We start from the raw sequence: 24,200 nt of genomic DNA on the forward strand, positions 1-24,200 counted from the left end.
CCTGCCTGCCTCCCTCACACTCTGGCCCAGACAATATGGGTGGTCAAAAAGAGGAGCAGAGGATGCCGTGGTTGCTGGCTTTCTGCCTGGGTTGCAAGCAAGTGGCAGCAGTGATGCGAAAAAGGAGGAATGGTTTTGTGTGTCCTGCTATGTGCATTAAGTGTTGGTTTGTAAGTGAGGTTTTTGTCGGGTGGGGTGGAGCTCATTAACTCGCTCATCTTCTCTTGTTCCTTGGGGATTTCTCCAACAGAGAGGAAGAATGTGGCGTAATAATCAAATCAGCCTCTATCGAATGGCTCTTGTGAATAGTTTTGGTGATAATTAGCTGATGATTCCCCCCCCCAACCCCCGTGTTTCATCTGTATTCTGTTAGCTTGGTTGTGAGTAAAGGAATATGGCCTTTTTGTGTCAGCAATTGATGTCTTAGGGCACTGGGTAGGTGCGCTGGCTTCAGTTTTGCATGGTCTGCCTTTAAAAAAATCCTAGGATTCTATGGTCTATTGATTTCCTATATACTAACAGTTTACATCATTTCTATGTACAACTGATCAAGCAGTTACTTATTTTTTATTTTGATTCCTCCCCTTCCAAACACATCCTGAGAATTTTGATCATTCGAGCCAGGCCTTTGGGCTACCATATCCATTTTTGACCTGTCCTTGAAACAAAACCCTCCCTCCTTTATGTTCCTGCTCCGTAGAAAGCAACCGTCCACCCAAGGCTCATGCAGGAGGCAAACACCTTCTTGTTCTGCCCAATAACTCGATTGCTTTGGATGGTTCACGCTCTACCGATGACCAAGGAATTGTATCTTACCTTTGGATTCGGGATGGGCAGAGCCCAGCAGCTGGAGTAAGTATGTTAATCATGTCACTGGCCTGTTTTGAATCTTTTAATATTCCTGTCTGTGTGCCCTGTATTTTGCACTGTTGCAGGATAATTGAAGCCAATATGGCGCATGGTTGCAGTGGTCTTCAAGGCTGCACCACGGCCACCAAAATGTCCTGAGACACATTTTATGATGTCTACCAGTCTCCCTGCTCTTCCTGGGTTTTATTTTGGTTTTGAAGAATTATCATTCTCAAAATAACTGGGAGATGGATATGCTACAAAGCCTTTGTTTCCAAAACTGGCCCTATGCTATGTCTACCAAACTCAGCAGTTTGCCTTCTGCAAAATAACTGCCACAAAAGAACAATGCCATTTGTGAATGGACAAGCCTCCCCATGGCAGCTATTCTGTGACAGCCCCCATATGACTCTCCCAGCATTCCAAATTGAGCTGCTGACCCAAAGGTCTTTGGGACTCCTTGTCCTTTGGATAACTTGACAATTTGAGACTTAGTTCTGGTATAACTGAAACCAAAACCAGCAGTTTGCAGTCAACACATATCACCCGGTTTAGGGGTGTTCAGACTCTTAGCCTGAGGGGTGCATTCCATTGGGGAAAAGCTCTTGCAGGCTATATTCCTGCAATAGTCATAGCAAAATGCATCATCATTCAAAAACAAAAATTCTGAAATATCCAAAGATTATAGTTTAAAGCTAAGACTTCAGGGAGGCATTTCTACATTTTAGAATCAGGAAAAATCCTCTGCAGAAGCTGGGAAGCTGCCAAATAATTTGTGTTTGGGGGAAAGGGGTTATGACCTTCTGAGGAACCCCAGAGGGCTGGATTTGCCCCCCCCCCCACCTGTTCTACTCTCCTGGCTTCCAGCCCTCTGCAAAGGTATTCTTCTAACTCAGATTTTTGATGAGCAGTTATAAAAACACTGGCCTGGGGTAAAAATGAATCTAAAGTGGTATATTCACTGCTGACACTCTGACTTTTGCAGGATGTGCTTCAAGGCTCCGACCATGAGGCAGTACTGCAGCTAACAAATCTTGTAGAAGGGAGCTATACTTTTCACTTGAAAGTCACCAATGGCAAAGGCGATTCAGACATCGACACCGCTTTTGTGGAAGTGCGGCCTGGTATGATGTTGAAGAGGATATTTATAGCATATGCTAGGCTTTTGTTCCTCCCAGACCCTTCCCTCTCTTCTACGAGGCTAGGTCTCCGATTCGTATGTGAACGCCTGGCTCAGTAGGTCAGTAGCAGGTTTCCCATTGGTGCTAAAGCCTTTGAGGTTTCTTTCTATCACCCTGAATCTCTATTGCAATTCAAGGTAGGTCGCTAAAGCAGGTGCAGAGAACCGTGCAGTCAGATGCTGTGATTCAGTTTCTGGATTCTCTAGTAACTGGAAGAGTGATGAGACTTTCTGAAAGAGGTGCCTCAATAGGCAGTCTATGCATTGTGGGACTCTTGAAGCTTCTCCTCTCTCCCCAGTTGCTTCAGCTAGAATGTTATTTCCATTTCTCATTGCCACCATTAGTATGGTTTTGATGCTTCCTGGGTGGCTGCGGTCTCCTTAATCCTTACCACCCTGTTTTCTTAATGACAGAATCTCTGCATTGGTTCCAAAGACCCCACTTGACCCGGTAGTCACTACGAGTAGATGTATGGAAGAACCGTCACAGTGTTGCAGTGGGAGCGATGGGGCTAGTCCAGCAGGAGGGAGCCTGGCACTCTCCAAATAGGTTAGCCTGCAATGCCCATTAGCTGACAATTGGTCATGCCATCTGGGGCTGATTGGAGCCGTAGTCCAAAACATCTAGAGGGCTTCAGGGCCCCTACCTCTGAGTAGGCTGTTATATAAATCTAGCTGGCTACTGAACATTATTTCAGCATGTATAATGTGGTAGAAATTGGACCCATTTCTTTGTGTTAGCCTGTGAATACAAGCATTATTTCTTCCAAAGCTTTTGTGCCATCTGTTGAATTTCATTCTGCCCAAGTGATAAAAAAGAGCCCGTTCTTTTCTGAGCTGTGCTTTGTCCTGTGATTTGGCCGGCTGAATGCTTCCACTAGTTATTTAGCTGTTTATAACCAGGGTTCCTTCATCTCAGTCCTTTGGCCGGATTAAGTTAACATGGGTGTGCCAAAAGGTGCGACGATGATGATGATGATGATGATGATGATGATTTATTTATTTTTATTTATTAAAACATTTTTATGCCGCCCCATTCGCCGAAGCCTTGGGGCGGCTTACAACAATAACCTCGGGGCGGCTTACAACAATAATGATAGCAGCAATCTTGTTTTTATGCCCTGCATTTTTTCTGCTTGTAAGGAACCCAAGGCAACCCAAGGTTCTCTTTTTTTCCATTTTATGCTCACAATATGAGGTCGGCTAGGCTAGTCTATGACTGGCCCGAAGTCACCCAGTGAGTTTCATGGCTGAGTGTGTACGAGAACACAGATCTCCTGAGTCCCAATCCAGGACTCTAACCTCTCCACCACACTCAAATGACAATTTAAAGTAATGCCAGTGTCATGGACTTAACTTGGGAGAGGTGCATGTTTCTTCCCATTTTGCCTGCTCAGTTGCTCTTTTAGAAAATTGCCTCAGACTTCCAGGAACAAAAGAATGGAATATCCTGTTCTGCTGTATTTTCTTGTATTCCTGTAAGATATGATACTGATCGTCTCTCATCAAAGTACCCCTGCCAAGTGAGGAAGGGCCTTTTAAGTTGTGGCACCATGATAGTGGAATGTTCTTCCTAGAAAGGCTTGCCTTTTGGGTCTTTGGGTGCCAGGTGGAGACCTTTTAATTATCCTACACATTTTAAGGGCCTTTTAAGGCTGTTCTTTTTAAGGGCTTTTCAAGATGACCCATGTTTAATGCTCCGGTGTAGTTATTTTATTGTTGCTAGTTTATTTTAGTTAGATAGTTCACAATGTGTTGGCTTTTATAATTTGTTTGTTTCGGTTTTGATATGGTTATTTTAAATTTTGTCAAGTGCCAAGAGGTCTGTGTTAAGTGCATGATCTAGAGGCTTTGAAATAAATAAAGCATATGTAAGCAGATCACTATGGAAAATGGAATACTGATTCCTTCCATTATCCTATTTTTCTCATGCTTCCTCTTCTCCTTGGCTTCTTTCCTTCTTTGTCTCAACTTCCCAGTTCTGCAACTGCTTCGCTCCACTAATCATTTTGCCTATCTTTGTAAACAGATCCATGTGCATTTACTTAGGGTGGGGTGGACAGATTCTGGAAAGGAACATTTTAGAAGGGCATTTGAGATAAGTAGTTTCATATACAATATATGACCTACTTACTTATTTTTAGGGTATCTGATCTTCTATTTTATCTTATTTTTAGTACTTTAGATATCCATGTGCTATCCCTAAGTGGTTCACACATATTAAAAACAGTGGTAATTCCCCACCACCACACAAAAGCGCTGTAACACTCAATGGGCAAAGAATATTGAGCAACTGGGTGGAAGAGACTGGCACTTTGCAAATATCAGCGTGGAACTTGTATTGCCAATTGGGGAATTCCGAGGGAATGCTAATTCAGTCAGAGGACATTCATCATGCTCTGAAAGATGTGCATTATTTGTGCCTTCACAGACCCTATGAAAAGTGGCCTGGTGGAACTGATCTTGCAAGTGGGTGTTGGCCAGCTGACTGAACAACAGAAAGAAACTCTCGTGCGACAGCTGGCGGTGCTCCTGAATGTCTTAGATTCAGACATTAAAGTGCAGAAGATCCAGGCTTATTCTGATACCAGGTAAAGAGAGATGCCAAAACCAATACAAAACAGAAATCTTCATTCTAGTGACAATTCCTGTAGGTAGAGAGAGTTCAGACAACACAACAACCCCCTTGTATAGCCCATGCCCATGTGGGGTTTGCACAACATGACAACCACATTTAGAAGGGCAGCTGCCCATGCCCTCTGTGGGATGGCGCATCATGTGAACAGCCGCTGTGTGTGACAAAATGAACAGTGCAATCCTGTAACTCAGCAGTGGGGAAGCTGCAACATGCAGGCCGAACCTGGCCTGCCAAGCTGGCCTATCCAGCCATCGAGTCTAGCTGCTTTGGCTTCTATAGCTCCTATAATCCTTCACTATTAGCTATGCTGGTTAGTATTGAAGGAACTCTTGAAGGGATCTATAGGCCAAATCTTAGAGGGCATAAATTGCCACCTGGTTGCAAAAGAATACTACTTTCTGAATGAAATCTGGAACTCTTGCTTTTGCAATGTTTAGTTTGTTTCTTGAACTTCACGAGGCTGGAACTCAACAGCTTTCTTGACAGTCAAACATGTATTGAAAAGAGGGGCCATTACAAGGGGGAGAACACTTGATACGATGTAGGCAATGCAAAGGTCAAATGAGAAATGTTGATTGCAATTGACAGGCTAACGCATTTGGAATCTTATAATACAGTTCTTTCATATATGCGTCCTTTCTTCAGCACAGCTGTTGTGTTCTATGTTCAGAACGGCCACCCTTTCAAAGAGATAAAGGCTTCAGATGTTGTGCAGAAGCTACATTTAGAGCTCTTGAAGGAAAAGCCAGACTTCTTGCTTTTTAAAGTGCTTCGTATTGATACAGCCGGTACGTATTTGCGCTACAGAGCAGATCACCATTATCTGAACGCCAACGCCCTGTGCAATGTGAACAGTGTCAGTTCTTTTCTTGTTATAGCTTGTCTCTTAAAATGCTCTGGACATGGAAATTGTGATCCCATCACCAAGCGATGCATCTGCTCTCAACTATGGATGGAAAATTTGATACAGCGGTACCTAAACAATGGGGAAAGTAATTGCGGTGAGCTGAGAGGAACTGGAATGGACGTGGAATACAGTAATTTGTAAAGTCACTGTTTTGAATGCACAAGTTAATAGCCCCTCTAATCATTCTGTGTCTATCTTGTAGAATGGAGTGTGCTTTATGTAACCGCATCTGCCTTAATTGTGATCATGCTGCTGGTGGCATTAGCCTGGCTCTGTATCTGCTGTTGCAAAAGGTAATTAGTAATTATTCAGTTTAAATGAAATGCAGTATAGCCCTTGGTTCTACACTCAGTCGCAAAGCTAGATGAATTTGTGTGGGTGTAATACCAACCAAACTAGGCCAACCAATAGACTGCCAAAATGTGCAAGGTTTCAAGAATTCCAGGTCTCTTTGTCAGGCAAGTTGTTACAAAAAGCAAATTTGTTGGTGGGGGGGGCAGCAGAAGGGGGAAGGGGGAGGGAAACTCCCAACTTGATGGTAGAACTACAGTGTCCGTCTGTTGAGATCCAAGATGGAGTAGGGGAAGACTGTACCGCGTACTGGATGGTTAGAATCCCTATGTTGCGTGCAAAGTTATTTTGATTATTTTGAAAATCCGCCCTTTATCTGCTCTTTGAACTTGCCAAGAGGCATCAAATGAGGTCTGATTCATATGTATAGCGATTTATTTGTGCTATTCATAAGACAGGGAGGAGGGCAGAGCTTCATGTGTGGCTGTCCACACAGTCAGAGCAGAAGCTGAACTGCACTGATGTAAGCACCTTCATTTTGGCACTTGCAAGCTGGCTTCTTATATGGAACTCCACCCGCAGGGTTACATTATGAGCAGTAAGCACCACTAGCAAAGCTGCATTTTTAAAGCTCACGGGAAGCTGCACGTGAAGTAAAAGTTGCTGTTTGGATTGTTCCTAAGGAAACAACATTTGTGGATTGTCTGTCATACTTGGATTACCAGCTATTTTGTTCACTTTTTTAGCAGAAAGAGGACCAAAATAAGAAAGAAAACAAAATACACAATTTTGGATAATATAGATGATCAAGAGAGAATGGAACTCAGGCCCAAATATGGTATGGCTTGTCTGTCTGTCTGTCTTCTGTCTGTCTGGTCTTCCATCTGTGCTATTTTTAGTATGGGACTTTTAAATTAATGTGACTTTTGTTTTCAAGAGATACCTAATTTTTCTTTGCTCCTATCTGCTGATTCTACAGTTGAGCAAATAATGGCATCTGATGGAGTAGGCTATCTACAAAAGCTCCTGCCAGGGTAAATCAATGGTCTCTGTGATGCCATTGTATTTTTCCTGAGGCAACCAGCCATTAAATTAGTTTGTCTTGTGGTTTCTACACTAAAGCATATATTGTTTTGGTTTCCTTTTGATTCTGCCTTCAACTGAAATTGCCCTGTTTCAGCCACAGTCCAAGCTAGATCTGTTCCCAAAGGGCCTTTGGACATTCACGGATGAGTAGAGAAACTGGGAAGCCAGGCTGCCCACTGAAGGATGATGCCATTTTATTGAAATTGTCCTGGACGAGAAGAAATTCTCTACCAGACTCATGGGAGAGAAGGCAGGAGGGAGTACTTGTCTCAGGAATAGGAGGGGTTGCCATTTTGTTTTATCCTCAGGTAGCAAAATGTCTTGGGCCAACCCTGTAACCCGGCCACCATTTTGCATCTTTCACAATGCTCCATACTTAGCATAGCCCCAAGGCATTAAAAGTGTGGGGGGTGGGAATGGCTGCTGCCACTCACAAACCGTGGAGAATTATTTGGAGCAAATTCTACAAACTTATAGGGGCAGCGTGAAAAAAATGAACAATCTCAATTGTTCTCAGAACATCTTTGAGAAATTTCACCCAGCTTTGTCAGACCAATAGCGTACAATCAGCATGCTCATCAGAGGCGAGTGGCAGCCGCTGTTCACAGCTATGCAGCTTCTCATCCCTGGCAGTGGATTTATTCCATGAAACATGTGCTGTTGTCATCCTTCTTCTCCCATTCCTTTAACAAACCACAACAGGAGTCAGACAGTTGCACGATTTAGGAATGCATGATGAAGTCACACTTCTCTGATGAGCCACTGACTGGGAAAGATGTTGAGAGACTTAAGGTGCTTCCAGACAAGGTTTTTATTGTGCAACTGCACTGCTTCATTAACTGAATGCCAGGGCTTTTCAGCCCATACTTTTCAACAGTCATACTCTGTTATTCAGCATTTGCTTATGTGTTTTTTATGATGTTATGATCTTCCAGTTTTGCCTGTGTTTTTAAAAGCACTTTCCTGGTATGTTTTAGAATGGAGAAAAGAGAATCTTATTTCTGAATGTGAAAAAATGTATTTTCAAGACTTGTGCAGTGACAATAATTTGCTATAATGCAGCACCACTTAGAAGTTAACTAGGAGGAAAGGAGAGAAGGCAAGGCTCTCTGTATAGAATGCAGGTATCAATTTTCTGACAAAAGAATCAAGCAAGTTAAGCAATAGCCTTGGGTAGAGAGGTTGTACAGAGGTTCCACAAGACATTATCTTCCATTTGCAGCCCTAGGAAGCTTTCTCACTTTTCCCCTTTTTTTATCTTACGAGAAACAGGCTGTTAAGGAAGAGAATACAGGGGAGCTGGACAGCGCCTTTAAGATTGCTAGTGAGAGGAGACCTCTGCCTAGGAGTAACTTTAGTCAAAACATCTTTAGGAACATTGCAAGGGAAGTACTCCTCTTTAAAGAGCACTTTCGATCTGGGTGACTATTTATGTGGCCTGAGACATGCCATGACTTCCTGGACTTGTTAATGAGACCATGTTGCTGCATCAAATCGTAAAAATAGGCATGCCAAGCAAGCTTTGTTTTCCCCTTCTTGTATCTCAGGTATAAAGCATAGAAGTACAGAGCACAATTCCAGCTTGATGGTTTCAGAGTCCGAATTTGACAGTGACCAGGACACCATCTTCAGCAGAGAGAAGATGGAAAGGGCAAACCCAAGGAACATCCAGAATGGTTTGGTTAAAAATGGCGTCTCCTTCAGCTACAGCTCAAATGGCAGATAAACAAACTACACTGAAAAGACTTGATCTGCTACACTAAGAAATGCAGGATCTCTCTCCATTATTTTCCTAGAACTATACTGGGGCAGATGGAATTTTCACCATAACAGAAGGGGAAATGGACCTGGCAGATTTTCCTCCTTTTGTTCTTTGGCAAATAGATAGCACCTTTTAAACGCATCACATGGGATGAGTGGAAAATACATAGGTGAAGATGCTATTTATGTAACATCTCATGGGCATCTAAAGGTTACTACTCAAGTTGAGCCAAGACGGTTACATTATGAAGATTGCATCCAAAACCTTCCCTACATTTGTGTTTGCCACAGAAAGTGGCTATGCATCTATGTGGATTCCCTATGTCAGTCTGCAAATTTACCTTCATTATTAAAAGCAGTGTGTAGCTACAGCCTCTATCTTCGTTCATCACTTTTAACTGACCCTACAGGACCCAAATTGGAAGCCTCTGTATGACTACAGCTCCCAGTATGCCTGACCATTGGTCAGCCTAGCTGGGGCACATGGGAGTTGAAAGCCCCAGCATGATCTGGAGGGCACCACAGGTTTCCACCCTACAGGGATGCGGGGTGTGATAATTCGGTGTTTGTAATGCTGTACTTTAGTGCATTCTGGGATAAGGTAGTGTAGCAGTAGCCATTTTATAAATGGTACCTGTGTGACCTAGTGGCATATTTTGAAGCGAGGCCAGTCTAGGTCTAGCTCATGCTTGCACAGGAGAATGCCTAGGAAGTCTGTGCCTCGGGGAAAAAGGCATTCTCTAAATAAAAATTATACAGACCATACAGTGCAATTCAAAGTGGTCTTGGAGTAAGGGCGGAGAAAGCAGTACATTTCCCACTCCATCCAGAGCTCAACAAGTTCTTTTTTCCTTTCCCTGCCACCTGGCATTGCAGGTACTGTTGATTTTTTAAATTATTATTAGTTTCACCTCCATTGGTTACAATCTGTGGGTGGAAATGTTGATTTCCCTGGTAAAAAAACTGCAGGTTTTTACATCCTGCTGGTTTGCATGGGCCAGGCTGGAGAATTTGGTCTTTTTTATCCCTCTGCTGAGGATTGGCGTCTTCTAATTCCTCTCCCTTAAAACTGAAAGGAGGGGAAGGAAATTAACTGTATTAGCTCCTCATATTACAGGCTGGAAGTTCAGGGAAGCTTGGGGCAATGGGAAGCCTTCACATCTTGCTGAACAAAGGACTCCTTTGTTCCCACAACACTCAGCTTTTCAATCCTTATCACCACTGGACCAAACTTCTGCTGCTCGAGTGAGGTACCCCAGCCCCTCAAACCAGAGCAACAGGAGGTCTACATCATAGGACAGCACCCATAATGTAACTGGAAAATGCTTGCACTCTACAACAGCAGAATTGTAAATACACCCTATTTGTTCAATACACTCTGCACCATGCACCAACCGATTGTTAACCTTTCGGTCTGATCCCTATGTTTTTAAAGTAAAGGGTATATTTAGAAAGATCTCTGGGACATAGATGTAACTGGTCTTCAGGGGAAAACCCCACAAAATTAACATCAAAGACAGGAATCTTTGGAAATGCATTTTATTTATTTTGGGGCTTTGAACAGTGCATGCAGACCACACGCAAGTCAATGCAGAGTGAGGCTTCTCATGCAGTGGAACACTGGATTCGATCTGGAGGGTCAAAGGAGATTAGGCTGGCCTCAGTGTGAACTAGAGTGTGGAACAGTCACATAAGTTGCAAGAGCCACTTTCAACCTGCAATAGGACGCCAACAAACTGCATTTGCTTAGGAATTTTCATTAGCAGAACTTTGCAACATTTCACATTACGCATGAACCAAGTTAATGTGAACAGGACCTCTTTCTTGCCTGCTATTTCTGGGGGTTTCTTTGAGCGGACACCTGGGGCCAAATCCAAGCATCGCTGATTTTGGTGAACAGCCTACCTCTCCACCCTTGCAATATTTAAAAATAGCTTTTTCAAAGTGGCTCAGAAAAGAACCTAGCCAGATGATATAATTCCCCACTCTTTATCTTTCCCCTTTGTTTCACTTGGAGGAGAATAGCAGGAGACACAGAAATAACTGCAGATGAATAACCTTCCTCTCTCCTTACCTCTTCTTTCTCCAACCGGCAGCACTGCCACCTGATCAGTAGTGCTTTGAAGCCTCCCTGGCTGCAGCTGCCACATCCACCCAGTACATTCCATTCCCCATCCAATTTCCTTTCCGGCATCCTGCAGCTACAGAGTGTGATGGGTCCTCATGAGGCTCTTTTGGGGGTCTTGCCCCGTAGGGCGCCTTTTTTGCTTCCGAGATTCTTGAGGAGCCTCCAAGTCTGAAACCTTCCTCCTGCATGTGGATGGTGTTGTTTTTGTACTGGTACTTAGCCCGGATTTTGGAAGCAGAAGGAGGAAGTGGGACTTCACTCGCAGCAATCATTCATTTGAAATTGTCCTGACTCCTGAAGAAAGGCTTTAAAAATCAGTCTGCATGTTAGAACAACATCTTAAACACTCTCACACAGCTCCTTTTCTTTCTAGAATGCAGATGTGCTAAACTACATTGACAATATATTCTTCTTAAGCCTATTCTGAAAGTGTGAGATTAAGGGCAGAATTGATGTGAAGGGCCACAAACAGAAGAGCTGCATTTTCTCCATGCTTTATCACCCCATGATCTATTGCAGGCAGACTGGGAGAAAAGTACGGGGGAAACAGACCATGTGAGAAGAGCTAAACCCTTTCACTGTTAAACCCCTTTTGTAAAAAAGTACTCCAAAGCTACTTCTGCTTTATATGTCAAAGGAACAGATGTGGAAGTCAAATATGGCTGCTTTCACCTTGTCCAATATGGCCTTAAAGTTTACTTTAGCAGAAGTTCCCGAGCCAGTCACATTAAGGAAGTAAGGCAAGGTATTTAAGAACTAGATCTCAGCAACTATTCAACATTTACATGTTAGAGTTTGACAGTTACTTTCAATATGTTTCCCATTAAATTTCTGTTTACAGGAATTGATCGCAAACATTTGCTACATGACTGGAAGAATTTCTAGCTTGCAAAAGCTCAGAGGAATGGGCCTTGGTTAAGTGATGTCTTTGGGGTTCCAGCATGTGGTCAATAAACATAGTGAAATTAAATAATCTTAACAGTATCTCAAAAGCAATCTTAAAACAAGAAACAACTAATCAGCATGTGTATCTTTAACCAGCAGAAGCTGACCCACTAAAAGAATACCTTTGCACTTTATGTCTTAAAGTTCATGCAAACATAAAAGCTTTGAGAGTTGGTAGACTTGCAAGTCACCACAAACTTGATATGAATAATGCTCACCAATTTGAAAAGTCAACATTTATTACATCAGTAGTTCTTTCTTGAATAGATATGGGTGTTAACAAACTTCACAGGAAAAGAAAAAGCAAGCAAATTGGTAAGAATTCAAATAGCCACTTCTATTAAGAATCACAGAATATAAATTCTCAGTACATTGACATCAAACATAGTAAACATACACACAAAAACTGCATATAATCCCGTATGATCCAGCCCTAGAGCAATTTCTTAGACGTAAAGGCTAGTAGCATCCACAAACAATTTGTGCTTCTCATAGATGCTTTGCTTTGTTATCCCAGGAAGATTTCAAGAGCTTTCAAGCTTTTAATTTATTTGGGGGGTGGGAAGATCCTGATAGTTAAAGAAACATATATCTATAGCATCTGTCTCAAGGAAAATAAAATTTGAGAATGAATTCATGTACAGAATCCAGCAGGACACTTTCTCCAGCACCCCACAGTTTCTCCTCTGCAAGCAAGGCCCACCACTTATGCTCGTAGGATTTAACACGTACAAGAGGAAGCTCCACAATCTGCAGAAATCCCTATTTCTGGAAGGGGGCAGGTAAGTGGAGCTCCCCTATGGGAACTCTTTTAAGGTTGTTGCCATAAATGTTAACACTCTCTTGTATAACTAAACGGAGCTTGCAGAAGGGAATTTGTGGAGAACAAGAAAATCAGCAGGCGTGTAAAAGCAATGCTAAATACCACCCCAAGTTTTTACTTACAGCCATGTGAATAGTCCTTCACTTGGCCATCTGAATTTACATTCATATGTTGGGCTGGAATGGCAGGCAGTATTTATGGGCATTTCTCCTGTAACTCAGGATCTATCCATGGTATAAGACATAAATCCACAACCCCCAACCCCAAAAAAGCCCTCCCCAAAAGCTAGTAATTTTTATCCTTTTTCACAATCCCACTTGGAACAGTGATTTCTTCAGAAACTACCTAGTTTGCTGGCATGGATACCAGGCAAAAAGCAGATGTTGCTTGTGTGTTTTTTTAATGAGTAACAATTAGTGCTACAAAATGTGCTTCTTAAAGGTGCCACAATTTGCTCTATCCTTCCTTAATACATTAAAGCAGGAACAATGCTTGTCCAGTAGTACAAATTAATTCAAACTAAGTGCAGCTGAACCTTGTCAAATTCATAAGTCCAAATATACAAAAAATAAAACCAGTGTACAATTTTTTCTCTGTCCCCCAAAGAAGTCTTGATTATGTTTCATGAATAGTGGAGAATAATGTGCATTGCAGACCTGCAGATGTATCCCCATGTCCAAGTCAGAGTCCATCTGAAATATCTCTTCTAATCATGAAGATGTTTGATGGGATTAAAAAAAAAAAAACTAGAGCGAAGTTCCCTTAAAAACTTATGGCAGAGCTTTCAATGAAGCTTTGCAATGTTAAGAAAGTGCATGTACAGTTTAATGCAGCAATATGGCATTGTCAATACAATTGCTTCATCATTTCCCAAGTGCACACAATGGATCTGATGGACCAGCCCGCTTAGTCTAAACTATGTCAGCAGCTAACATAAAGGAATCAACAGCCAGGGGGGTCAATGAAGCACTCTTATGTTTGTATCAACAAACCTTTTCAATCAAGAGCCATAAAAAGGGGTGCAACACAACCACCCCAATGGGTAAATTAACTGATGGTGGACCATCACACCATGGGAACCAGGTCACTGCTTCCTTGTGGAACTACTGACCCAGTCACATCTGAACGGATCTATTATCTATTTGTGCTTATTGCTCAATCTAGGACTGCCTCCCAGAATCTCCAAAGCAGCCTTCTCCAAACTAGTGCCCTTCAGATGGTTTTGGATTACAATTCCCAGCATTCCTGACCACTGGCTATGCTGGCTGGAGCTGATGGGCATGAGGTCCAAAACATCTCAAGGGACCTAGACTGGGAAAGGTTGCACTAAAAGTCTCCCTGATCCCTGCCCTGGGTCATACTCGTATCTTTGTGCTCTTGTATAAATGTACAACATTTGGTCACAAGACTCAGCTGCTAAGCACAAATAACATATCTCTGGAAGATGCTCTAGTCCTACTGTATTCTTAAAGAACTCTATATATGATTCCAAGGACACTTAAGTTTCAGCTAACAGCTGAAGACTAGTATGAAAAATTGACAATTTTTTCCTTTGACAGCATTAAATTCTTCTAGAAACTTTTAAGACACACATCCAGAAAAAGTTAGAAAGAGAATTAAATTGAATATTTGGCACAATTATGCAAGCTATCAAAGATACCTTCATTTTCACACTTGTGAGAAAAAAAAGTATAAAGAAGCACTTTTTTTCTGCTCTATCTGCTCCAAAAACATGTACCTTAATTAGTGAAAATTTCCAGATTTCTCTGAAGATCAGAAACTCACATGATTTATCCCTTTATTATGGTTAGGATGGATAACTGAGGGACAGGTAAATCTATATTTTGTAATCTATATCAGGCTTGGGCCTCTGAGATGCTCTGAACTACTTGTAGGCCAAAACTCCTGGCAGACCACCAGTTGTCCACCCCGATCTATATACAGAGTGTAATTTCAGAGTTATTGTTTTACAAACATTACCATAGTTCTAACACATTTCTACACATAAACACTACAACTTCCATTTTAAGGGGTGGGACAAACAAATATTGCTATGCACAGTTTTCAAATGTTTTTAACCTGGCATTGATTAGAGGTTCCTAACAAACGGCTATTGTAAACCGCCAAAACAGACATATTTAATTTCTAAATATTCATCAATGCCATATTTTGAACCTTCTCTTCCTAGTCCAGATTGTTTTACGCCACCAAAAGGACACTCCACAGCAGACAGCAGTCCTTCATTAATACCAACCATTCCAACCTCCAGCTGCTCTGCAACTCTCCAAATCTGGGCAGGATCTCGTGAGTAGAAATAACCTGCAAATTGAGCCACTGATTACAATGCAGAGTAAAAAGACTTTTATAACTTTGGAAAAGATACACATTTTGAATAATAAGAAAAGTCAAGATATGTCCTATGAATCTGAACTATGCTGCATCTTGAATGCTTTGGGAAGGTCAAATTTATACTACTTACCTGCTAAACCCACACTGACTGAATTTGCTATGGCAAGAGCTTCTTCCTCTGTATCAAACCTGCAAGCACAGAGGAACAGCAGAAATAGTAGATGTAGAAAATAATTGTTCTTTTAAAGGCTAAAATAAATGCTTTGTTCAAAATGCCATTACAGAACTCCCCTACAGAAAATGTGAAAGAAAATGCCAGTGCCAAAGTCACTGTGCTTATATCCAGGTCATTCCATGAAGTACTAAAGCAACTGGAAGAAAAACGGTGAGTGTGCCCAGCCCTCAGAAAATTCCTATTGAGCAAATCTTTGCAGTATTTTAGCACTCCAACATTGTTTCTGTAGGGACATCCTTGAGAACAGCAATTTAAGCTCCACCTGGCCTATAAAAGCCTGAGCCAGTGCCAGAGGCTGCAGGAGGTAAAAGCATTTATCTGAAAGGGGTGTTTTCTCTTACACATCTCTTCACAACCCACAAAAACTACAGCAAGAAACACAATGCTCTCTCTTCTAGATTAACTAAAATGCTAATCTTTTTTTTTTAATGGAAGGCTGTGAAAACTGCTACAAGATTGGAAATTCAAGGACTTGATTAATATACTGTCAAAATGCAGTAAAATCATCTTTTGAAATGAGATTTCTCAGAATATTCAGACATACAATGCAAGAATATGTGCACTACATGTAGATCATTAGAAAATCCCTTGATCCCTGATGGGGGCGGCATAGAAATATTTTAAATAAATAATAAAAATAAATCTTAGGAAATACGTACTTTCCCCTCCATATTTTCGAAACAAAATTTCTGACATCTTGTAGATGTTTTTTGTTGGAGGCTGGCAAAAGGCACACTTGCAATCACGGTTAAGTATGTGCCGATTTCACCCATGCAAGCCAGGTATTTTTCTCCAGTTGATCCCTCCCAAGTCACAGAGTTTGCAAAATGTTAACTAGCAGTGAACCCTGTTACACATAAATACTTGGTTGAGCTCTCATGATTGCAATGGTTCTCACCATTTGTGGAAGTCTCAGAATTCACAGGGGCAGAACAGCTGTGGGTGTTCCAACATGACATTTTGCAATGATCTTTAACCCAGGGACACTTAGGAGGGAAAGATGGTTCCTTTGGTAACCCTGCCTCATGTCAAAAATATCTAACAGGCCTATCACAACCCAGTTGGTCTTTCAGCATGTAAGATTAATCAACTGCAATTTTATACAGAAAATGATAGTGCATGACCAGCACAATAGCCTATTTTACTTGATAACTGGAGCCAAAGGACCAAACGTCTCCTCTTGTGTACACAGCATGCCTGTTGTGACATTGCTAAGCAGAGTTGGCTCAAAGAAGTTCTTCCCATAACAGTGCCTTTTGCCTCCTGTAACTATGGATGCTCCCTGGGAAACTGCATCTTGAATGTGTCGTTCAACCTAAGATGGAGACAGAAAACTTAACTTAGAACTGGATTGCCCACAAATGTCCAAGTAGCATTTTTAGTACATAAGCTTATGTAGGCAGAGACAACAGACAGACTGCTGGGACTACTTAAGAAACTAAAAAATAAACTTACTTTTTCCACAGCTTTTTCATTAATAAGTGGCCCCTGGGTAGTCCCTTCATCGAACCCATGCCCAACTCGAAGTTCTTTCTTAATGGCTTGTGCAAACTTTCCCACAAATGCATCATGGATCCCCTTTTGTACCAAGAAGCGATTTGTGCACACACAAGTCTGGAAGTAAAGAAATGTGTTTCTTTCTGATAATTCAGTGAAGACTAACATAATCACAATTGTTATAACATTGCCCTGCCTCTATGCCTGGCTGCATCCTTTGTCTATGTAGCCTTCCATCTGAAATAACCTACAATGCATGTAATGGATATTTATATGGATGTATATCTACATATTTCCTTGAGCTACCTTTTCCTTGCAGCACTTTCTTACTCCTTCAGCTGCCTTAGTGCTGATATGGTTCCCACTTTATTTTATTCTTGTATTTTCACTTCCCAGGACAGTGGAAATTATGGCTGTTTGACTGTAAAATTTTGATGACTGGTTTTATCAATAATATACTGATGCTATGCTAAAAATGCTGAGTGAAGACAGACATCTCAGGAAGGGACCAGTTTCCATTTAAGTGCAAGAGAGATTAAAATATAGATAAACATTGTAAGTATTGTTATTCAAGTTATTAAAATATTCATTCTGGGTATGTTCAGTCATTTCCTTTTGCTTCCAGTGTCCCAGACGGCTTTCCTCCATTGCCCCAAAAAGCATGGCTTCCGTGCATGCTTATTTAGAAGTAATACCCACCTGAGTCAATAGCTATAAGTTGGTGTCCTGCAACAGCAGGTGGTTGGAGCCGATGGTCTTCATAGACCTTTCCAACTCTAGTATTCTATGAACTTGGTCCCACTGAAATCTGAGTTAGCTGTCCTTAATTTTGTCTCAGTTGTGTTGTGAATTGACAAGCTTACTATTTTTATTAATACTACTGCTTTCATAGATTTAGGGTGTCTTCAACAGAAATGTCTTAATCCCCCCATCCTGTCAAGGACAAGACACAATCAAAACCATAAAGGAAAGGTGCTCAAATTATCTGCAGGTATATAGGGGGGAAACACGGGGTCCATAAGATAGAACCAAGTAGGGCAATCCATCTCACCTGGCCAGAGTTTCGGTATTTAGAAGCTAAAGCTCCTGCAACGGCTTTGTCTACATCTGCACTGTCGAACACGATGAAAGGAGCATGTCCTCCAAGCTCCATGGAGACCCTCTTCACAGTGCCAGCAGCCTGGCGCAGCAGTATCTGTGAGTATACAGAAGACACAAAAAAGAGTGCACCTATACAACTGAGTAGGTCAACTACGTTTTCCTAAGAACAAAAGCAGACTTGGGTTTTTTGGTTAAACATGCCTAGGATTTCACCCTAAGTGAGTCAAAGTGACTACAGATTTGGACAAGTTGTCAATTTAATTTCAAGGAAGGACAGTCAACATCTGTCCTAAGGTGAACACAGAATAACTTTCAAAACTCTTACTAGGTAGTACTTCATGTATGTGTGTATTGCAAGCCCCAAACCACTAGTTCCAAGCTGTCTCATTAACGTAAACAGGACCAGTAGAGAGAAAATGAGTTTGGTTTTTGTCTTCAGTAGCAAAATGTGTTTAGTTCAAGAACCAACACCACTAACAGTATCTTCATAAATTATTAGACCTCTTTGAACTAGGATTTACAATTTGTCACATCTTATCATGATCAAAATATCCAGGGAACTAGCATCTTTGTACAGTGCAATTTCCCACTGTGGTAATTTTATATGGAAAATCTATATGGATCCCCTGATGGGCTAAAGCATAACCTCAAATGCTGTGAAGGTTCAGAAGCATAGAGTGCCAAACCTCTGATACACAAAACATACCTTTCCTGTAGCCGTTGAGCCAGTAAAAGAGATTTTGGCTACCAAAGGGTCAGTGCATAGTACTTCCCCAACTGCTGCTGCCTGTTGTCTAGAACATGGAACCACATTATATACTCCTCCAGGAATTCCAGCTCTGTTTGCAAGCTGTAGTGAAAACACAATGTATGCAAACTGAAAGTGTAAATTTGCCCCAAAAGCTGGCAAAATCCACACAGCCAACCAACCACCTTTTTATGAGAAAACATCCATGACTCATGAACACAGCAATCTTACTTCTGCAAGTGCTAAAGCGGATAAGGGGGTATCTTCTGCTGGTTTCACCACCACAGTACATCCAGCTGCCAAAGCTGCACCCACTTTCCGTGTAATCATAGCACTTGGAAAATTCCACTATGCAGAAAAGATAGAGATACATATTTAAAGTCAACAGGATATTTGGCATACTGAAATAACTGGCAATTCCTGACATTCCTACAGGACTATAGGAATTCCCCCCCCCCCCATTTGCCCTCCCGCCCCCTGAGATCGGCAACAGAAGCCCTCCTCCGGGAACCCTCTGTGAAAGATATTAGGAGACAGAGTACCCGGAGGAGGGCCTTCTCTGCGGTGGCGCCCTGTCTATGGAATGCACTCCCCAGAGAGGTCTGCCTGGCGCCGTCATTATATGTTTTTCGGCACCAGGTTAAGACCTTTTTATTTAATCAATATTTTAATAAGTTTTAATATTGAATTGTATTACTGTATTTTATTAATTGCAGCCAGAGTGGGTCATCAATTTATTTTTGCTGTTAGCTGTCCAGAGACGTTAGTAATTGGACAGCATACAAATTTTATAACTAACTAACTAACTCACTGGGGAAAATTAGATTGTCAGACCACCGACTCTCATATGGATCTGCCTAGAGACCTTGGAAGCCCTATTTTCTGTCTGGCTATTAAAAGCCATCAAATTAGCAGATACCAGCAATAAGGGCCTTTTTCAGTGATGGCTCCACATGTCTGGAATTTCTTCCCCTGGAAAGAGTGCATCCCCCTTTCTTTGCTGGTAACTTTAAAGTGAAACTTAACATCTTTTTTTGGTGATAGTGATTTTTTTTCTTTTTACTGGTTTGGTAAGGTAGCTGCTGCTGTTCTCAAGTGTAGTGGCTTTTAATTTTTGCATTTTTAATTTTATCTTGAACAGTTATGGTACATTTTTGCAAGTTATCTATCATAAAGGATGCAATGTTAATTAAATAAATTTATTTCCCAAACATACTACAATATTTGAACCCAACAGAAGAAACCCAAAAACTGAGTTTCCAGTGGAGAGAAGCCTGAAGCTTCTATAGTTTCATAGCTACTAGTGTGGTTTACTTTGTAATTTATCACTAAGTCCTAAAACAAGCTTTCTGAGTAGGCAGAGGGGAGCAAAACACTGTATTACATTCAGCTTGTAAGCAAAATTTGGATTTTTGTTGCACAAATTTTACTCTACTGAGTTTAAAGCACTACTATCATAAGGGAAGCTGCTTTTATCATAAAGCAGGTCATAATACTATCATAACACAAACCTGCTTATTCTGAATAAATATAAATACAGAAAATATAATACACTTAAACAATCAGCTGAACTCACAGGAGTAATGATGGCAGCCACTCCCACAGGCTGCTTCAGTACCATGGTTCTTCTGTCTTTTGCATTAGATGCAATGATGTCACCATAAATGCGCCGAGCTTCTTCTGCAAACCATTCCAAGAAGGAAGCAGAGTAAAGAATTTCACCTTGGGCTTCCTTCAGGGGTTTCCCCTATAAGACATTCAAAATATAGAAATCAGCTTGCAGAGAGCTATACAACATCTTTTTAACAAAATTATCACAATGAAAAAATATTATACATTTGGATTCATACTAGCCCATTAAAAAATTCTGATGTGCAGTTTTAAAAAATCTGATTTTGTATAAGCTTATTCACCTGCTGACTTCCCAAGTGCTACTGCAAAACCTTAAAATCGTTATTGATATAAGGACTTATGGTCCTTATAAACCATAAAGGCATTATGTAAGTCCTAAAGAAGGCGCACTGGAATGAATGAGATTCATGCATTGCTGCACACTTTGCTAGGCTGGGTCAACATGGAATCCATATACCACAAAGGTAATTAGGGAAATCATGCAGCATGCAGCCAGCACATGAAAAGCAGGAAAAAGAAGTCACTTTTCTCCTGTGATGAACTTGGCCTTAGTCAGGTTCTGCTTTAAGAGCCTTGACTTTACAATGTGAAAACATCAGCTGTCTGCAAGGGCCAAGCCTTCACTGTGATTGCCTTCTGTCTATGCACAATTATCCTGCTGAGAATCAGAACTGCTCCTCTCATTCAGTCCTCCAGATCTTTTCATTTACTTGTTTCTATTTGTTGGTGTCAATTCCTAGGATGCTAGAAGTACAACATCCATTAAAGCTAATATACTGTTGTTTAATGCCATGCCAGGCTTTCTGAGCTCAGTATGAACAGGCCAAAATGTTTTAGCTAAATATACTTGCACCTACACTATTATGCCTGCAATCCTATACAACTTCCAGCTTCCAGGGTCTTTGATCTTTTCTAGAACCTCAAGGACCACTTTGAGGTCAGGTGAAAAATATTGGCTGAGGTGGGTGGACAGATAAACATCCAAACGAACTAAGGAGAAGGGTGCCTTTGATCACTTGGTGCAAACAAACAAAAATATTTTCAGTATCAGAAATGCACTCACAGTGCTTCACAAAAACTAAACAAAAGCAACCCACTCCTGGTTTTTCTCCTAAAAAGCTCTCTATTTCAGCAGCCCTTTTTTGTGGGACAGTGCTGAGGGAGAGCTTTTTAGAACAGGAAGTCAGAAACCATTGCAAATATAATGAAAATCACCCAGTGATGTACCAACAGATCCTGCTCTAAGGTTGTGTACTGGATCATACAAAGGTATCTGAATTGCACTCAATGGTTGTTTCCATCTTTTGGGCAGGGTTCTTGTAACCAGCAAACTTAATTTCAGTGGCACAGGAATTTGGTATCTTCTGCTTATACTTACATTCTCTGCTGTAATGATCTTTGCAAGCTCATCTTTATTCTCTATCATCAAATCGTACCATTTACGAAGAAAAGCTGCTCTTTCCTGAAGAAGAATGGTTATCTTTTATGAGGTTTAAGTAAGTAGCTGAGTAAAATAGAGAACAAAAATGACCATTGTTCCAGTATTTCTACTAGCTGTAAGATATTTTTAAAGATGCAAAAGCACCCTGCAGTATGTTCTTCCAACAATCCTGTGAAGTAGATCCAGATTCAGGTTGATTATAATCCACAGGACCACAAACAGATGTTACTCAAACTGGCTCCTGGCCAGACATTTAAATAAACAACAATAAAAGACTACAAGATGACAAAATTAAATATAATATTACAAAATGAACTCTCTGCATTTGTAATTAATTGGCAACATAATTCTATGCATATCTATTCATAAATAAGCCCCATAAAGTTTAATGGAATATATTCCTAGGTAAATATGTATTGGATGGAAGTCTTAAGGCATAATCCTATCCAAGTTTAGGCAGAAAAGAAGTCCTACAACTTCCAACATTCCCTGACTATTATACTGAGAAATGCTGGGAATTGTAGGGCATGTTTCCGTCTAAGTATGCATAGGATTGTAGCCTCAGAAGCACCTTGACGATTCATCTGTCCGCAGTCTGCCCTACAAATGCATATTGGGTTCATACAAATGCCATCACTATAAACACATGTACACTTTCCCCCATGTCCCTTTTAAGTTCTACCAAGCACCTCTGTAAAAGCAAATAAACTGCCAATAAAATACTTCCTTTAGTTCCATGGTGCAAGCTGTATAAATATAACCTCTAGGTTGAGCCATAATCCTCCTCTCCATACTGGATGTGTCTGTATCTTTATCTAGCCCAGTAGATAATCTATCAACTGTTATTGTGCAGGTTTACCTTGAAAAATGCACTTTGATCTAAAAAAATCAAATAAATCCCTTTGACTCTGAATCACAGGACATTTGATGGAAATGTAGAGCAGGCCCATTGAAATAAATGGGGCTGTAATCAGTCAAGTCTCATAGATTTCTACTCCAAATATGACTAAGCGTAGATTGAACCAGCATTGTTTAATCCTACAACTGGTGAAGACATGATCTGTAGTGGGGCACTCTCCAGAAGTTTTGGCCTACTGCCACCATCAATCCCAGCCACTCTGGCCCATGATAATGAGAGCTGTAGTTCAGGTTAATTATTGTTTTTGTGTGTATTATTACTGGATTACATTGGATGTGTTATTTTAGTAGTGTGAGCTACCTAGGGATGCCACTGGTGGAACAAGTGGCATAGAAATATTTTAAATAATTAAATACTTACTAAAATTTCTGATTTTATTCTGTTTATTACTGTTCTGTGAGCCACCCAGAGAGCCCCTGGGCCATGGGGTGGCATACAAATATAATAAAAATATTTAAAAATCTAACGGGCACTTGATGTAAGTGCTACAAAACACAGTGAGACTATACTGCGTATGCATGAACCGCAAAGTAAACGGTGGTCAGTGGTGCTGGGCTAAAACAAAGCAATCCACACATGCTCAGAGTCACCCTTTCTTTTTGCATTCTTGGACACAAAATCCTGGCTTATTTCTCCCCATCCTGGGGAAACCTCTTGGATGGAGTGGCTCCCTTCCTCTACGATTGCTAGACGGCCCACCGGCGAACTTGCGCTCACCGCGCGCAGGGGCTGGGCCACCCCGCCAACCTAACCGGGGAGCCTCTGCCTCCTCCTCCTCCCACGTGCGTGCAACCGTCCACCTGCCCCCACGCAAAAGAGGCGCCGCCGGGAGCGGGCAGCGGCGCCTCTCGAGCTCCCCTGTCCCCTGCCAGACACGCCTCCTCGCCCGGCCCCTCACCTTCGCGGAGACCGCTCTCCAAGCCGCGCCAGCTTCGTAGGCGGCCCTCACCGCAGCCTGCGCCTCGGCCACCCCGCAGTCGGCCACCCGGCTCAGCTCCGCGCCGCTAGCCGGGTCCTGCACGGGGAAGGCGGCTGCCCCCGGCACCCAGCGGCCTCCCACGAAACCTTGGGAGCGCACCAGCGGCGAGGCTGCGGGCCCCGCGCTGCTAAGCCGCCTCGGGAAGGGGCCCGTCGCCCTCGGCCCTGCCGGAGGCGCCCGCTGCAGCAGCAGCCGCGGCCCGCAGCGGCGGGGGGCCAGCAGCGCCCCAAGGCTCCGCGCCGCGAGCCGAGTCGCCATGGCCGCGCCTTCTGGGACAGAGGGTGGAGCGCGGGGCGAGCAAGCGCAAAGGGCTCGCGGGGTGTCGGTGCAGCGCCTCCTGGCCGGGTTAATCCCGCGCCTCCTTCGCCGCCGAGTTGCCCGGGCGCCGAGCGAGGCCCGCAGCCGCAGCAGCAGCAGCGATGTGCCTCGCCAGCTCCCTTTCTAAAGCTGCAGTCCTAGCCACATTTACCTGGGAGTAAGTGCTGCTGAAATGGGGCATGCCTGTGAATAGACGTGCGTGTAGGACTGCACTGCGACTCAGTTACAAAATAGTCGAAGGAGGTGGGGTGGGGGAAGAGTGTGCGTTTTTAAAAATTCAGGGTCGTTCAGTAGGCATCTTGCTTATCTTTGGACCACCCTGCCAGCCTGGTAGTCAAGACCCTTTTGCTGTTTATATAGATCAGCCTTTCCC

At 42.2% G+C, this 24,200-nt stretch overlaps 2 protein-coding genes across 2 annotated transcripts in view; one reads left to right on the forward strand and one right to left on the reverse strand.

Annotated features, from left to right (window-relative positions):
- The window catches only part of KIAA0319 (KIAA0319 ortholog), a 28,231-nt gene extending 19,554 nt beyond the window's left edge, over positions 1 to 8,677 (forward strand). The window contains exons 13-20 of the mRNA XM_044426540.1: positions 701 to 852; positions 1,835 to 1,973; positions 4,461 to 4,620; positions 5,313 to 5,455; positions 5,546 to 5,668; positions 5,777 to 5,867; positions 6,612 to 6,703; positions 8,499 to 8,677. Of these exons, the coding sequence (XP_044282475.1) occupies positions 701 to 852; positions 1,835 to 1,973; positions 4,461 to 4,620; positions 5,313 to 5,455; positions 5,546 to 5,668; positions 5,777 to 5,867; positions 6,612 to 6,703; positions 8,499 to 8,677 (1,079 nt within the window). The remainder of the gene's footprint in view (positions 1 to 700; positions 853 to 1,834; positions 1,974 to 4,460; positions 4,621 to 5,312; positions 5,456 to 5,545; positions 5,669 to 5,776; positions 5,868 to 6,611; positions 6,704 to 8,498) is intronic.
- Positions 8,678 to 12,006: 3,329 nt separating this feature from the next.
- Positions 12,007 to 23,767, reverse strand: ALDH5A1 (aldehyde dehydrogenase 5 family member A1). The gene is made up of 10 exons (XM_044426283.1): positions 23,429 to 23,767; positions 21,549 to 21,632; positions 20,115 to 20,285; positions 18,770 to 18,886; positions 18,497 to 18,640; positions 17,741 to 17,884; positions 16,648 to 16,806; positions 16,338 to 16,507; positions 15,088 to 15,146; positions 12,007 to 14,927 (listed from the first exon to the last, which is right to left on the reverse strand). Exons 1-10 carry the CDS (start codon positions 23,765 to 23,767, stop codon positions 14,719 to 14,721), a joined length of 1,596 nt encoding a protein of 531 aa, XP_044282218.1. The 3' UTR covers positions 12,007 to 14,718.
- Positions 23,768 to 24,200: the final 433 nt, after the last annotated feature.

Source organism: Varanus komodoensis, unplaced genomic scaffold, assembly GCF_004798865.1.
Source record: "Varanus komodoensis strain SLA01 unplaced genomic scaffold, ASM479886v1 scaffold17, whole genome shotgun sequence".
Classification (NCBI taxonomy): Eukaryota; Metazoa; Chordata; class Lepidosauria; order Squamata; family Varanidae; genus Varanus; species Varanus komodoensis.